Source organism: Monodelphis domestica, chromosome 6 (genome assembly GCF_027887165.1).
Source record: "Monodelphis domestica isolate mMonDom1 chromosome 6, mMonDom1.pri, whole genome shotgun sequence".
NCBI lineage: Eukaryota > Metazoa > Chordata > Mammalia > Didelphimorphia > Didelphidae > Monodelphis > Monodelphis domestica.
In genome coordinates, this window is record NC_077232.1 from 224,783,124 (window position 1) to 224,801,138 (window position 18,015).

The following is an 18,015-nucleotide window of genomic DNA, read 5'->3' on the forward strand; positions in this document are numbered from 1 at the left end:
TGGCTGAACAAATGGTGGTATATGTTGATGATGGAATACTATTTTTTTTCACATTAGAAATTGTTTATTTACTAAAGTACAATAATCAAGAATAGAAATACAAACATCTTCCACTGAAGTTTGAATCTATTATCATATTGAGTTGACAAAGGCTATTTATTAATAAAACGCAGGTTCTGCTATATTTTCTACAAGTTGGTTTAGAGTGATCAACCTGGCCTAGTGATAATAGCTAGTCTTAAGACCTGAAGCCTAGTTTAGAGAAGTCTGCAATGGGCCAGCCACAAAGTCATGTATTTTAAGACAAAGCAACTCTTTAAAAACTACATTCTTCAGGTTACAAACTCCATCTATGGAGGAAATAACCACATACAAAACCACAGATCTTTGGAAAAGAATCAACACTTGGAATAGAATCTCCCACTTTTCTTTGACTACAAGGTAGCACCCATTTTAAATGTGATAACTTATTCAGGCTGAGGTAAGGCAAAGTGTGGAGTTAAGTTTTTATTTACAGGACACTGCAAGACAGAAATTCCACACAGAAATAAGAACCCTATTGAGGATAGAGATTTCATACAGTATATACACAGTTCAAACTGTTCAAGTTTGCTTTAGTGCTACATTAAAAGTCACATTAAAAAAAAAGATCTTAGTGGAGAGACAGTAAGACAAAATTATACCAAGAACAACAAGGCATACAAGACTTGAAGGTTTGACTGTAAAATCTAAAAGTTAAAGGTCCCAGGTGTGCCATCTTGAATCTGGAAAGTATAGCCATCAGAGGTAGATTCTGGTACAACATTTTGATCTCCTTCCTCTGTAGAGAAATACTTTTCAATTAAGCTTGGAGAAGCCTTATATATCATTTCATTTTCATGGGACTGGAGTGCTTCAATTCTGTCTAATCCTCCACATTCTTCAATTAGAATATACAGTTTTTGAGTTTTGTTTAATTTTTCAGCAGCCAGAAAAATATTTGAAATTGCATCCAAAATAACCGGGACAATTTTGCTGTCTTTTGCAGATAAGAGGTTGATTAAGGGTTCCAGAATTCCATTTTGAACAAAATATACAATCTGTTCAATTGTTCCACCATTGGTGCAGTTTGTGATAGCCCATACAGCTTCTTTCTGTGACTTAAAGTCTCCCTTTGACAGAATTCCGACCAAGTAGGGAACTAATCCATGATTTACAACTTGCTGTATTTGGTCCTGACGGCCAGCTGTGATATTTGACATGGTCCATGCAGCCTCCTTCTGAATATTGGTTTTGGGGTGAGTAAGCAGGCTAGGAAAGACAACAAGAGCTCCTGAATCTATTACAATCTGAGTTTGTTCATCTGTCCCAGTGACAATGTTTCCTATAGCCCATAGGGAACAAGTCACAATTGGCAATTCACCAGATCCTAGAAGTTTCACTAACTGTGGGACAACTCCAGTTTTCACAACCACTTCAATCCTGTCATTTGAGCCATCTGTAAGGTATGAAATGACCCAACAGGTATCTACCAGAACTTCTGGATCATCATGATGCAAAAGATGAACTAAGGTAGGAAGAATTTGCTCGATAACTTATATTGTGGGAGCAGGATTCTTGTTACAACAAAGATTTGAAAGTGTCCAAGTAAGATTTCTTAAGTAACCACATACTAATGATGATATATCAGGAACCACAAGCAGAGCTAGAAGGGGGTCTATTGCACCATATTTGATAACCAAGTCTCTATAGGCTGAACCATCACCTGCAATGATTAAAGAGCGCACACTGCCTGTTCACTGATTTGAGCCTGGGGAGAGGCCAATAGGGCAATGAATGCTGGTATAGCTCCTCTATCTACCACAGCCGTGGTTTGGTCTGATGTCCCAGAAGCAACATTAGTAAGTGCCCAAGCAGATTCAAATTGAATAGGATTACAGTCTGTCCTACCCAAGAAGCCTACAAGCTTTGGAATCATACCAGCCTCAATTATTTGATCTATGGGAGGCTGTTTTTCCCTAGAAAGGAGTTTCCTAGCAGCTTGGGTAGCTTGAAGTTTAACTTCTAGATTATTACTATTTATACCTTTGACAATTTCTTCAACAGACCAAAGTGCAGAGCCCTGGTTATTTCTGTTTTCTTGCAGAAGAGAAGTAGCATCATCAGGAAAAGTGCTGACATTTCTTATTTTCAGCATCTGGTCATCTTGCTTAGCTTTCCTCAGTTCTACATTGACTTCAATACACCAGTGCCTCATTTCAGTGCTGTCTTTCCTTTTGTTCTTAAACCTATTAAGGCGGGCAGCTGGTAAATTAGCATTTTCATTTGTGGACATGGTTGTGTTCAAAACTGGGAAGGCAAGGAAGGAATTTGCAGGAGGTCGCCGGGCCCCGGAAGGGTAACAGGAGGAGGTTGCAGCTGCGTCATGGGTCATGGTTTGACTTGCAACAGCCACTACAGCTCAGCCTTGAAAGTGATGTCGGTGATGAAATACTATTGTGCTAAAAGGAATAATAAAGTGGAGGAATTCCTTGGGGACTGGAACAACCTCCAGGAAGTGATGCAGAGTGAGAGGAGCAGAACCAGAGAACAATGTACACAGAGACTGATACACTGTGGTACAATTGAATGCAATGGACTCCTCCATTGCTGGTAATGCATCAATCCTGAACAACCCAGAGGGTTACAGGAGTAAAAAAACACTACCCACATCCAGAGGAAAAACTGTGGGAGTAAAAAGACTAAAGAAAAACTACTGCTTAATGACATGGGTTGAAGGGGATATGAATGGGGAAATAGACTCTAAATGAACATCCTATTGTAAATACTAACAACATGGAAAGAGGTTCTGATCAAGAACACATGCGGTACACAGTCAAACTGTGCATAGGCTATGCAAGGGGTGGGGAAAGGGGACGACTGAAAAGAAAATGATTTTTGTAACCAAGGAACACTGTTTGAAATTAAAAATTAAAATTAAAAAAAAATAAGACAGAGTCAAAGAACCCTCCTGCCCAACTCAACTTAAAAGGTATGCCCCCCAAAGCCAGAATTCGAGAACACTCTGTTTTAAGGGGAAAGAAGAAGGAAGGTCCCAGGACCCCTCCCCCAACTAGAGAGCTAAGCCTCCAATGGCAGCTGGAACCTCTGGGTGGTCAAAGGCACTGGTCTGCAGGGAATACCTTGTGGGTGAAGCTGTGCCAGGCTCAGAGCATCCAAAACAGGCAGTGGGGAAGCAGATAAAGGAGAAATACAGAGCACAGAGTGGGAAGCAGTCACAGCAGAGGAGACACTCCATATTGAACACCCCTTCCCAAGGTTTTGGCCTCAAGGCACATCTAGCAACACAGGCAGACCTAATCCCATCAAAGCCTACAGAGTGCAGGGAAGCTGAAGATCCAACACCCCTCCCCCACAGACTCCACTGAGAGATTTACTGACAAAACTCCAAGGGTAAAGGCTGAAAGTAAAGCACAAAACCACACACACACACAAAATGAGAGGAACAAGAGCTCAGGCAACTGCAGGTAGTAAAAAAAAGGGTAAATATGAGCAAACAACAGAAAAAGAAAAAAAAAATTATAATCAACAACTTCTATACAGGCAATGAACAAAGAGCAAATGGAATGGAGAAGGATGAGGGAACAACAAGCAACAAAAAACAAACAAAAAAAAACAGCGAATTGGATACAAGTGTGTCTGAAGACAACTGAGAAAAAAACTTAAAAACTAAAGTAAGCCATCTGGAAATAGAGGCACTTGAACTAAAACAAGAAAATAATGTCTTGAAAGCCAGAATCAACCACCTTGAAAATGAGGCAAAGGAGATGAAAGATGAGGCAATGAAAATGAAAGATGAGGAAAAGAAGATGAAAGATGACCTCCAAAGAAAATTAGACCAGAAGGAGAAGGTTAACCAAAAAGCCAGGGATGAAATATTGTCTTTAAGAACCAGAATACAACAACTAGAATCAAGTGACTTCAGAAGGCACAGCAGGACTCTATAAAACAAAATCAAAAGAATGAAAAAATTGAGGAAAATATGAAGCACCTCATTCACAAAACAGAAGATTTAGAAAATCATTCGATGAGAGACAACTTAATAATCATTGGTCTATCAGATGACCATGACAAAAGAAAAATCCTGGACATAATACTACAGGAAATTATCCAAGAAATCTGCCCTGATATTCTAGAACAAGAGGGAAAAGTGGAGATTGAAAGAATCCACAGATCACCTCTTGTACTGAATCCCCAACTGACAACACCCAGGAATATTATAGCCAAAATCAGACCAAGGAAAAAATATTACAAGCTGCTAAGAAGAAGCCATTCAGAAACCATGGAATAACAATGGGGATAACACAGGATTTGGCTGCATCTACACTGAAGGACCAAAAGGCATGGAATATAAATATTCCAAAAAGCAAGGGAACTAGGTCTACAACCAGGAATCAAGTACCGAACAAAACTGATTATATTGCTATAGGGGAAAGTATGGTCATTTAACAAAATAGAAGAATTCCAAGCATTTGTAAAGAAAAGAACAGACCTGAACAGAAAATTTGATTCCCAAGCACAAAACTCAAGAGAATCATCAAAAGGTAATTTAAAAAGAGGTAAAAAAACAAAACAAAACAAAACAAAACAAACAAACACAAAACACAAAACTTTTTTAAGAGACCCCAAAATTTAAAATCATATGTATCCCTATAAGAAGAGGTCATTGGCAAGTCTTAAAAATTATTATTATCACTTGGGCAGCTAGAAGAATTGCACTTAGAGGGAACAGTGACAAACTGTATATAGATATATGTATGCATAAATACATATATATGTCTGTGTGTGTGTATATATATATATATATATGTATATATATATATATATATATACGAGAGCTAAAAAAAAAGAAGTTAATACTACAAGACATGGGCAAAGAAACAAAAGGGGGTAAATTTATTTGTCACCAAGAATCTCATGGCAGGAGGGGGTAGAACATCAATTCACCAGAAGGTTGGAAATAGGAAATACCTACTTTTACATGCATTGAAATTGACCCAAAGAGGGAAGAAAAATCCAATCCATTGGGGCAGGTAATTGATTTGCGACCTATAGGGAAGTAGAAAAGTAACAAATGGACTGGTGGGGAGGGAAGCAGTACAAGGGAGGGAGAGAGTAGGGGTAGTTTAAAAATGCTGTAAAGAAAATGAGAAGGAAGGGGAGTAGAAAGGGAAGCAAAATAATGGTGGGAATTAGGGGGACTGATTAAAAACAAAAACAAAATTGGTGTAGAAGGAAATAGTGAAAGAAGAAAAGACAGGACTAGAAGTAGAAATCAAAGTGCTGAGAAATATACAGCTGGTAATAATACCTATGAACATGAATGGAACGAACTCACCCATAAAACACAAGCAAATAGCTGAGTGGATTAGAATCCCAAACCTACCATATGCTGTCTACAAGAAACACACATGAGGAAGGTAGACATGCATAGGGTAAAACTAAGAGGATGGAGCCAAATCTCTTGGGCATCAACAGATAAAAAGAAGGCAGGAGTCACAATCGTATCTTACAAAGCCAAAATAAAAATAGACCTAGTTAAAAGAGATAGGGAAAGTAAATGCATTCTGATAAAAGACAGTATAGATAATGAGGAAATATCAGTACTCAACATGTATGCACCAAATGGCATAGCATCCAAATTTCTAAAAGAGAAACTAGTGGAGCTCAAGGATGAAATTGATAGAAAAACTATACTAGTGGGTGATCTGAACCTTCCTCTATCAGAACTAGATGAATCAAACCAAAAAAAAATATGAAAGAGGTAAGATAAGTAAATGAAATCTTGGAAAAATTAGAGTTATTTGATATGTGGAGAAGGACAAATAGGGACAAAAAGGAATACACTTTATTTTCAGCAGCACATGGTACATTCACAAAGATTGACCAAGTATTAGGGCATAAAATCATTGCAAACAAGTGCAAAAGAGCAGAAATAATAAAAGCAACCGTCTCATATCACAATACAACAAAAATAATAATTAGTAAGAGTACATGAACAGGCAAATCAAAAATTAATTGGAAATTAAACTATGAGATTCTCAAATCATAGAAACAATTAATAAGTTCATTGAGGAAAATGACAATGATGAGACATCCTTTCAAAATCTATGGGATGCAGCAAAATCAGTACTCAGGGGGAAATTTATATCCTTGAGTTCATATATTAACAAATTAGAGAGGGCAGAGGTTAATGAATTGGGCATGCAAATTAAAAAACTAGAAAATGAACAAATTAAAAACCCTCAGATGAAGACTAAATTAGAGATCCTGAAGTCAATGGAGAAATTTTAAAAAATTGAAAGTGAGAGAACTTTTGATTTAATAAATAAGACTGGGAGCGGGTACTTTGAAAAAACAAATGAAATAAACAAAAGAGGGTTATTCACTATGACTAGGTAGGATTCGTACCAGGAATGCAAGGATAGTTCAATGTTAGGAAAACCAACCACATAACCATATTAACAAGCAAACCAACAAAAATCACATGATTATCTCAATAAATGCAGAAAAAGCCTTTGACAAAATATAACACCCGTTCCTATTAAAATCACTAGAAAGCATAGGAATAGAAGGGCCTTTCCTAAAAATAATAAAAAGTATTTATCTAAAACCATCAGCAAACATCATCTGCAATGGGGACAAACTAGAAATCTCCCCAATAAGATCAGGAGTGAAACATGGATGCTCATTATCATCTCTATTATTTAACATTGTTTTAGACTCACTAGCTGTAGCAATTAGAGAAGAAAAAGAAATTGAAGTTATTAAAATAAGCAGTGAGGAGACAAAGCTATCACTCTTTGATGATATGATGGTCTACTTAAAGTACCCAGAGAATCAACCAAAAAGCTAGTGGAAATAATCAACAACTTTAGCAAAGTTTCAGGATACAAAATAAACCCACATAAGTCATCAGCATTTCTATGTATGTCCAACACATCTCAGCAGCAAGAATTTGAAAGAGAAATTCCATTTAAAATCACCGTAGACAATATAAAACATGTAGGAATCTATCTGCTGAGACAAAAACAGAAACTATATGAATACAACTACAAAACACTCTACACAGTATTAAATCTAGATCTAAAAAATTTGAAAAACATCAATTGCTCATGGGTAGGATGAGTTGACATAATAAAAATGACAATACTACCCAAATTAATTTACTTATTTAGTACCATACCCATTTAACTACCCAAAAACTTCTTTACTGAATTAGAAAAAAAATAACAAAATTCATTTGGATGAACAAAAGATCTAGGATATCCAGGGAAATCATGAAAAAAAGTGAAGGAAGGAGGCTTTGCAGTTCAAGATCTCAAACTATACTATAAAGCAATTGTTATCAAAATGATTTGGTACTGGCTAAAAGATAGAAAGGAGGATCAGTGGAATTGACTTGGGGAATATGACCTCAGCAAGACAGTCTATGATGAGCCCAAAGATGCCAGCTTTGGGGGCCAAATCTCACTATTTGTTAAAAAGTGCTGGGAAAATTGGAAGACAGTATGGGAGAAATTAGGTTTAGATCAACATCTCACACCCTACACCAAGATAAACTCAGAATGGGTGAATGACTTGAATATAAAGAAGGACATTTTAAGTAAATTAGGTGAACACAAAATAATAATAACATGATAGCAATGAAAAGTAATGAATATGGAGGGGATGTGGAAAAGTAGGGACATTAATGCATTGCTGGTGGAGTTGTGAATTGATCCAACCATTTTGGAGGACAATATGGAACTATGTCCAAAGAGTGCTAAAAGACTGTCTGCCCACTGATCCAGCCATAACACTCCTGGGTTTGTACCCCAAAGAGATAATAAGGAAAAATACATGTACAAGAATATTTTTAGCTGAGCTCTTTGTGGTGGCAAAAAATTGGAAAATAAAGGGATACCCTTCAATTGAGAAATTATGGTATATGTTGGTGATGGAATACTATTGTGCTCAAAGGAACAATAAAGTGGAGGAATTACATGGGAACTGGAATGACCTCCAAGAATTGATGCAGAGTGAAAAGAACAAAACTAGGAGAACATTGTACACAGAGACAGATACACTGTGGTACAATCTAATGTAATGGACTTCTCCATTACTGGCAATGTAGTGATCCTGAATAACTCGCCGGAATATATGAGAAATAACATCATGCACATTCAGAGGAAAAACTGTGGGAGTAGAAACTCAGAAGAAAAACAATTGCTTGAATACATAGGTCAGAGGTATATGGATGGGGATTTAGACTCTAAATGAACATCCTAATGCAAACACCAACAACATGGAAATATGTTCTGATCCAATACACATGTAATATCCAATGAAATTGCACATCAGCTGTGGGAAGGGTGGTGGGAAGAGAAGGAGAAATAATGTGATTCTTGTAATCAAGGAATAATGTTCTAAATTGAATAAATAAATGAATTTTATAAAGGAAGGGAAATTTTTATACACCTTTAGTACTAGAATCCTTAGAGATATACATTTGTTATTTTAAATGATTCACTGGAGAGACTAGGCATGTTAATCTCCCAAGACTCTCAATTGAGTAGATCTCTTTATATTCATCTCCCAATATAATGACAAGGGGGATGGTGAGAAGGGAATTTGTATTTTGATTTGATCAATAATGGATTTAGACTTCCCTTCCATTTGTTTTGAATTTTGGTCAATCAGCAACCACAAAATTGATCCCACAGGCACTTCCCCCCTAGTTGGTGCCAAGCTAATTGCCAAACTGGGTTCTGCAAATTCCTGGGGAGTGATGTAAGAGAACTAGTGGGTATAGTAAGGACTTATAAGATGAGACCCAGCAGAAAGATGGGTGTGGGTGTTGTTTTCTGAGGCTGAGATTTGGGAGACACAAACTGAGTTGTTAGGCTCTGGGTTATTAGACTAGGAAATTCTTCACCTTTTTTTCTATATTTCTCTACCTACTAATAAATCTAGTTATTAACAGTATTGTGACATAAGGGTTAATTACAATTTTGGTGCCCACCCATTCTAACAATAACACATAGAAATTCATACAGATAGTTATTTTTTAATGTAAACTAATATCTGGGTTGAAAAGACTATGACAAAAAGGAAAGCTATGATAAAGAAATAAGTCATCAGAAAAAATGTACTAGAGAGTTAATTAAAAGAGATTAAAGGTACATTATGCAAAACAATGTTCTTAGAAGTAATACATAATTGATCATTAATCAATTATTTCAAAACCATTGTTTATTTCTAATTTGTTTAGTAAAAATCAGGGTCATTATATTTCTATTCCTATAATTAGAATCCATACTAAATTATGCTATGTAATTAGGTGATTAATTAATTTTGGTAGGGCCCAAACATAAAATTTCTTATTTATAATTTATTTATAAGCAATATTATTTAGTTAAAATGATTCAAATTATGAAAGTTTCTCATTTTATTTCCATTTTTAATTTTTCTATATCCTCCAAATTAGTAGTCATGTCACCCTCAAATGATAAAAATAATAAAAAATTGTTTGATTAGTAAAAAAAAAAACTTAAGAAGCTATTATATCAGGGGAAGATGGATGGCTCAGTGGATTGAAATCTAGGTTTTAGGTTTAGGGACTGGAGATCCTGGGTTCAAACCTGTTCTCAGACACTAGCTGTGTCACCCTGGGCACTTAACTCCCATTGCATAACCAATGTACAGTATGGATTCTAAGATGAAAGTTAAGAATTTTTTAGTAGATAGAGAAGCTGTTATACAAACATACATACATACACATACACATTTACATAAGTTGTTAAGCACATTTGTTGGTACTTTAAAGTTATACATCAATTCTCCTAGTCCTTTTCTTTAATCATCTATAGTTACCCTGTTATTCTCATTTCTTAAAATAATATGTAGATTCAGTACCAAAATAATTGCATTGAATAAAAAATTGAGTACAAAAGAGTTGAGTTTAAACCATGAATCAAATCTACCTTACTCCAATAATAGATTGCATAAAATAGGTAAATACAAATTGATTTGAGATATAGAATAGTAGCAATTGGGGTAATCGAGGAGGTACTTATATTGTGTTTGGATGAATTTGAGAAGTAAATAAGTAATATATTTCTGAAATAGAGTACATCTAGTACAAAGGTCTAGAGATAGAAAATAGATTGGTTCCATGGAGACTGGAACAACCTCCAGGAAGTAATGCAGAGTGAAAGGAACAGAACCAGGAAAACATTATACACAGAGACTGATACACTGTGGTACAATTGAACGTAATGGACTTCTCCACTAGTGGAAATGCAATGTTCCTGAACAATCTGCAGGGATCTAGGAGAAAAACACTATCCACAAGCAGAGGACAAACTGTGGGAGTAAAAACACAGAGGAAAAGCAATTGCTTGACTACAGGGGTTGAAGGGATATGATTGAGGAGAGACTCTAAATGAACACTAATGCAAATACCAACAACATAGAAATGGGTTCGAATCAAGAACACATGTGATACCCAGTGGAATCGTGCATCAGCTATGGGGCGGGGGAGGGGGAGGAAAAGAAAATGATCTTTGTCTCCAATGAATAATGTTTTGAAATGACCAAATAAAATATTGTTAAAAAAAAAAGAGTGGTAGGGAAAAGAGTAAGGAATCAATTCATGGATTGGAACAATACACAGGATTAAATGTAATTTAACAGTCAAAAAAAATAGATTGTTATATGGAAGAAAATATGGAGAAATTCAATTTGCCTGGATCACATAGTAAGGGACAGTGAATTAGATACAATGAAGATGGAAAGATAGATAAGAGTCATATTGTGAGAGATTATAGTATTTCAAACAGAGAAACTATTATTTTAAACATGAGGCAATAGGGAATGATTAGAGTTTTTTTTAAAGAGAGGAACCATGTATTCACATTTATGCTTAAATAAAAAGTAAGGAGGACCTGAAGAATGATGGTCCCTATTTGTCTAGAGAAAAGAAATTCAGTTTGAGATATATTATAGAAATAGAAATGAAACGATTTTTCACTCCGTCCATGTTTGGTGTGAGGGTCAAATAAGAGAATAATGATTAAGTTCTTTAAAAAGTGATTGGATCATAGTGGAAGTTATATAAATGTTAGCTATTATTATTGTTTATCTTCACCATTATTAATGTGGTATGAGGAGGAGTGATTAAATATGACTCCTGGATATTTAGAGGAGAAATTGTATTATTAAACTTCTCCACTAACATTCTTTTCCTATGGGTTAATTTTACTTGGTAGTTGATCTTGAGTTATTAAAAATTCATTCCATTAGATATAAAGGATGACAAAGAAATAAAAAAGGGGGAGAAGGACATAATGATACTAAATATTTGTTGTGGTTATTTTTGTGTTAAATTAGAAATCGAAAAATTGTCCATTAGCAATTGGTAATGACTTAAAAAGTTGTGGTATATGATTGTAATGTTCTGTTAAGAAATGATGACCAGGATGATTTCAGGGGAAAATCTCGATAAATTTACATGAACTGATGCAAAGTTAAGTGAGCAGAACCAATAGAACAATATAGACTAATAACAATATTTGTTGATGAACTGTGAATTACCTTCTTAACTTCAGCAATACAGAGATTTAAAACAATCCCAGATTTATGAAAAAATACCATCTGCCTTTCAGATAAAGAATTAATGAACTCTGAATGCAGATTAAAACATAGTATATTTCACTTTTTTGTTTGAAATCTCTTATACAAAATGACTAATATGGAATAATGTTTTACAGAATTGCACATGTAAATCAATAGCTGATTTCTTACTGTATTGAGGAGGTCAGGGATAAGAATGATTGAGGAATGGAGGATGGGAAGAAGGAAGAAAATTTTGGAACTCATTTTTAATGAATGTTAAAATTGATTTTAGATATAATTGTGGAAAATAAATATTATTTTAAAATTAAGGGCTATACCATAAATAAATTAGGTGAATATGGAATTAGTTTATCTATCAGATCTATGGATATATGGGGAGAAATTATTTCCAAAGAAGTCATAGAAAATATTATGAGGTGTAAAATAGATAACTGACTATGTTAAACTAAAAAGATTTTGCACAAACCAGTGCAACCAGTGCAATATAAGAAGGGAAACCTCAAACTGGGAAAAATATTTATACAAAGTTTCACCGACAAAGCCTCATTTCTCAAGAATGTAGAGAACTAAATAAATTTTATAAAAATATGAAACAATCTCCAATTGACAAATAGTCAAAGTATATGAACAAGCAATTCTCAGATGAAGCAATGAAAAGTATTTTTAATTGTATGAAAAATGCTCTGAATATTAATTGAAGAAATGTAAATTAAAACAAGTAGTACTGAGATACCTCCTAACACCTATCACACCGGCTAGCATGACAAAAAGACCAAAATGGTGAATGTATGGAGGGGATGTGGTAAAACTGGTACACTAATATTCTGATGGTGGAGATGTGAACTGATCCAACCCTTCAGGAAAGTAATCTGGAACCATACCCAAAAGCCATAAAACTTTTCATACCCATTGATTCAGTAATATACTACTGCTAAAGTTTCTTTCCCAAAGATATTCAAGATAGGGGGAAAAGAACTACTTGTACGAAAATCTTTATAGCAGTTTTTTAGTGGTGGCAAAAAAAATGGAAAGTGAAGGAATGTCTATTAATTGGGGAACTGGTAAACAAGCTGTGTTATATCATTGTAATGGAAAACTATTTCTTCATAAGAAATCATAATCATTATGATCACACACAGAACAGAGGGAGAAAATCTGAAAAGACTTACATGAAATGATACAAAGTAAAGTGAACAGAACCAGGAGAATGTTGTACATTGTAATTGCAATAAAGTAAAATAATCGATGCTGAATGACCTAACTTCTATCAGCAATGTTAGGATTAGGACAATCTCAAGATGAAAGAGACTATCAACTACATAGGAGAAACTGATAGAATCTGAATGTGGATTGAATAACCCCATTCTTTACTTTATTTCCTCCATGTTTTCTTTTCTTGTATAAACAATATGTGGCTTTTTTATAATATGATGAACATGGAAATAGATATTGTAGAACCTGTATCATATTACCAGTTTTCTTGGGTAGAGGTAAAAGGGGAAAGGGATAAAGAGAAAATGAATTGTAAATTGTCAGAAAAATATTATTAAAAATGCTATCAACATGTAATCAAGAAAAAAGAGCAAAAAATATATGCCAACAAATAAGTTAACTCTGTTAGATCCCACCAAATTTAGGGGATTATGATTATAGCCTGAGAAATATCTTCACTTAAATAAGTAGGAGACATTAGTCATTATAAAGCTGTTTATTAGAGGATCTCCCCCAAAAGCAAATTATGGGGAAAAATCTCTACAGACAGAGGAGGAGATTGTTTTTATTGGAACAGTGGTGGAAGCACATATTGTTTGAATTATTGAAATATTTGATAGAATTGAAACACAGAAATAGACACCCATCACTTTTATATGATGGTTATTATGCTAAAAAGGCTAACAATCAAAGACAAAATCAAAACTGTACTTGAACTCCAAGAGGCTCATAGCCTATTCAAGGGAGACAAAAGAATAGATATAGTGTATACAGATTTTCTTACCTTACATAATTTTTCATTAAGCAAATCAGATTACACTCTCACAGTTTTGGTAGGATTTGGTACTCTCTAATTCTCTGGCTCTACTTCCTAGATGTGTGGGCTCCAGACATCCTCTGAGGAGTATGAACCATGTAGAGCTCCAAAAGGGCAGAGGGAATTCAATTCTGTGGGAAGAAACACTTAAGTGTGCAATATGTATTCTAATTAAGCATATAAAAATGTTTTAGGGAGGTAGGCAATAATTTTACAAAAAAGATGATTCTTGAACTGAGCTTTGACCACAAACAAAAGATTATGATAGAGTTTAGGAGGAATTGTGTTCTGTTTTATATACCGTATTCCATTTTGACTTTAAAGAAATAGTCTGCAGTGCGTTTATTTTTCCCTTGTATGAAATATTACATATGTCTTAAGCAGAAGTAGATTAAGAATGCTTTACAGAGTTGATTATAGATAATCTTGTTTTTCAGACAAAGCAAGTAAAAAATGACTTTCTCTATTAACTTGAAGCAACAGAGCAGAAAAGAAACTCAAAGGCTCAGTAGTCTTTAAATTCCACTGCCTAAAATGAAGACAAAGAAGTTGTAACCGAGCACTTTATACTTAAAAGGGAATTTACACTAATTTGGGGGGGGGTAGCAGTTATCATACCTTCTGTGAAGGTCAAGCCACCTTGTGAAGTAAGCAGCATGAAATAGGAAAGAGAGTCAAACAAAACGTAACCTTTTTTACTAGGTCATGTCGGGAAGCCATAGATTTTTTTAAAATTACTAGATATCTTAAAATAGGTCCTGGCTTTCTCTTTCTGATTGATTTTATAAAATGAGATTCTTGTTCAGATATCATTTGGATTAGATGATCTCTGTGGTCTATTCCACGGCTGATATTCTACAATAAGCAAATGAATGAATCCAACACTTAATAGAATTTAATATATACTGACCTTTCATATAGTTTCCTCTCAAGCAGACATTTTTTATAGTCTCTTCTTAAGAGATGTCACTTATTAATAGAGAGATCATTTCATGACACTAATTAATATTTTGGAGCAAAAGGTGATCTGCACATTGCTGAGACATGATTATAATGAAATTAGTGTTATGTGCATCTGACACTGACATCTAGACACAGGATCGAAAAGAATTTAGTAGTTGAGATGGCAGCAGACTATTCAAAATGAGGGTATGAACAAGATCTGCCAATTTTTTATACTCCCAATTCAGACAGAAGGTTCTGTACTCTTGTCTATCCTCAGCATACTGTCTATTATGTGCTCAAAGGCCATAATTATTTCAAAAATAGACATTTGAGAGAACCAGATAATTAGTCCAGTGCAGCTGGTATAAAAATATTGGCACAAGGATTGGTATCATTAAAATATTGGCACAATCATTTGTAAGCAATACCCCTGAGAAAGTTAAGCACATCAAGCACCTAATCATTTTTTTAATAGAAGCTAAGAAAGTGCGCACAGAGAATTCATACTATTTTTCCTAATAAATTTCCCTAATTTCCATGCAGTCAGAGAGAGAAATAGAGAGGAAAAGAGAGAGAAAAGAGAGAGAGAAACAGAAAGAAAGAGAAATTAAATGTCATATTTTGAATTTTTTCAAAATTTTATCACCATTGCCTCTCTCAGAAATTCACCATTTTTCTCTTCCTTCTCTGGAATCTTTTTCTGCCTGAGAATTTATTTTTCACATACTATATTAATTCTTATATGAGGGCCTTAGAGTAGAAACACTGAAATCAGTTCCTGCACATTAGATTTTCTGCTGGCCTCATTGACCATCCACTCTACAGAATTTTGCATTATCTTTGTCCTTAGGGCTGTGTTCCTTTTCCATATACTGGCTAATGGTAAGATTTTACAATGATTCTTTTGCAGTGTGGGTGACAAAATTGTACCTGTTGGTGTGGAGAAGGGCTAAAAGGTTTGATGGACTACCTCCTAATTAGCTATTTACCAATTAGAGAGTTCTTGGGATATTAAACGGAGGAGCTGAAGTGAAGATAGGTACTTGGGCCAGGAGTTTCTGGAATCTTTAGAGAATCTGAGAGACTCCTTTGACAATAATTAGCATGTCTTGACCAATCACTGAAATTATTTTAAAATAAAGAAATACTGTCTCTCAAGGATTTCAGTCATTCATTACATAAAAATGGATGATTTCCTCTTACTTCCTCATTTTCTTTCTTCTTGAGGTTTTTTTTTCAATTGCACAGCATTTAGTTGTTTTTTTTTAGCATTTAGTTTTTTATAATTTCTTATACTTATATCCCTAATATGTTTTTTCTTAGATCACAATTTTCTAAATGTATATTTTTCTTCAGTCTTTAACTCTATCATTCCCAATGGGTAATACTGCCCATGGGATTTTCTTGGGAATGATACTGGAGTGGTTTTCTATTTCTTTCTCCAGTGGATTAAGGAAAACAGAAGCTATATGAATTGCACAGGATTCCATAGTAAGTGTCGGAGACTGTATTTAAACTCTTCTACTAATCATAAACAATATGACCATAATAATCATCATAATAAAAATATTAAATTTGTATAATTCAAGCACTCAATTAATCCTATTCTTTTTGATGGAGTTAGTCAGATACTCTACTAGGGATAAATTTTCTGTGTCTCCAAGAGGGGAGGATGTGGGGAAGTTTGGAAGAACATAGGTCCTGATCTTGGGACTTCTAGCTTCTGAAGAGAAAACATCTTCTAGGGACCTATCCCTTAGGTCACATTAATGCATCAAAGAGTTTGGGATATATGAGAAGGGAAGTGTCAACAGTGAGACTAGGTTTACTTAGCTTGTCTAAGCTAGAAGTGGCCATTTATGAACCCAAACAAATTGCTGATTGGTTCAAAGGCTTTGAACTGCTCTGTTTCCAACTGCTGGTGTTCCCTCTACCACTGCTGTCCTAGTAGGGTAGAGGTAGGGGTAGCTATTGTCATTATTTCCATTAAGTCCTTGCTGTCATTCTTTTCTCAGTCAGCCTGAATACATTAGCTTTCAGGTATCATCTCTGGGGCAGCCACCAGGAGGTAGGATTTCTCTCAATGCCTCTGGCAAGGAGACTCAAAATAGTAGCAATGAGACTGAATTCTATTGTTTTTCTCCCTCAGCTAACTTCTCCATCCTCCTTTGACACACTAAAACTTTTTAATACAGGAAGATTTTGTTTTCCTTTATCTCTGATTCACTCCTGCAATAGCTCATATTTAAGACTCTTTGTCATAAAGATACCTTCAAAGTCACCATTCTTCCTGGAGTTGAGATGCGACCGTGGTTATTCTGTCTGGAGATCAATGACATGCGTATTTTTTCTTTAAACTCTGGCTCACTTTTTGTTCCTAATAATTTATCATGCAAGCACAGTTGTAAGATAAAAACTCATCAAAGTCATCACTGTTCTACAATTTTCTTTACTGAATTCTCTTTGTCGTTTATTAGTCTTTTAAGTGATCGAACTTTTTTTTCCTTTTTAATCTGGCTACATTTGCCTTCATTATTTACTGTTCCAGTATCATCTATTTCAGATTCATTCATCTATTTGCTCTTTGTTTTTTTAATTTCAGGAGTCCCACATAAACAAACTTTTAACTATCTTCAAAGTTAAAAGTTCCAATGGTGGATTTGACTCAGCGCTGTGACTGTTTTTAATTAACGTGTATCTGTATTTCTGCACCCTTTTTGGTTTCTAAGAGAAGAATTGTATTTTTTAAGAAAAGCTGCATGGGGTGTTAGCCATGTGTGTTCCCTTTACTTTAATCAGACTTGTGCTGTTAGAGACTTTAAAAGTGCTTAAAATGCATGTTTCTAGCTACTAATGTTCTAATATTAGAGTTAATGGAGGTGCCACTAGCACAGACTTTTTATATGTTGTCATATTCTGCTCTCAAATACATACATGCACTGCTGTGACTAATATTAATTAAAGGTACAGATATTTGTATGAATAGATATGCTGACAGATTCAAACATACAAATTCTCTCATTGATTTAATATTTTATATTTTTTCCTAAGATATCCACAGATATTTCATTAATATATATATACATATATATATGGACCATATCTATCTTAATAGCTATAGTAGTTAAGATGTATGGGATTATCCATTAGTCTTTCATTTGCAAATAAGCATATGCTAAGCATCAAATATGTGCCAAGCACTGTATATTAAGTGGGGGAGTTCCAGGGAATGAAACATTTATTTCTATATCTGTAAACACATCTTCTCAGGAAACATAAAACTTCTCACTGCATCTGAGATTCTGTATTTGAATATACATTGTTTTTAATAAGTTATTCACAATTTCTCACAGCCTCCCTTTTAAATATTTTTTTTATTTTAC

The 18,015-nt window shown here is 34.6% G+C and overlaps 1 protein-coding gene across 1 annotated transcript; it reads right to left on the minus strand.

Annotated features, from left to right (window-relative positions):
- Positions 1–482: 482 nt before the first annotated feature.
- LOC100013087 (importin subunit alpha-1-like) lies at positions 483–2,402 on the minus strand. Its single transcript, XM_056802937.1, is given in 2 exon segments — positions 483–1,756; positions 1,759–2,402. Coding segments are annotated over 2 exon segments (1,584 nt in total). The 5' UTR covers positions 2,315–2,402; the 3' UTR covers positions 483–728.
- Positions 2,403–18,015: the final 15,613 nt, after the last annotated feature.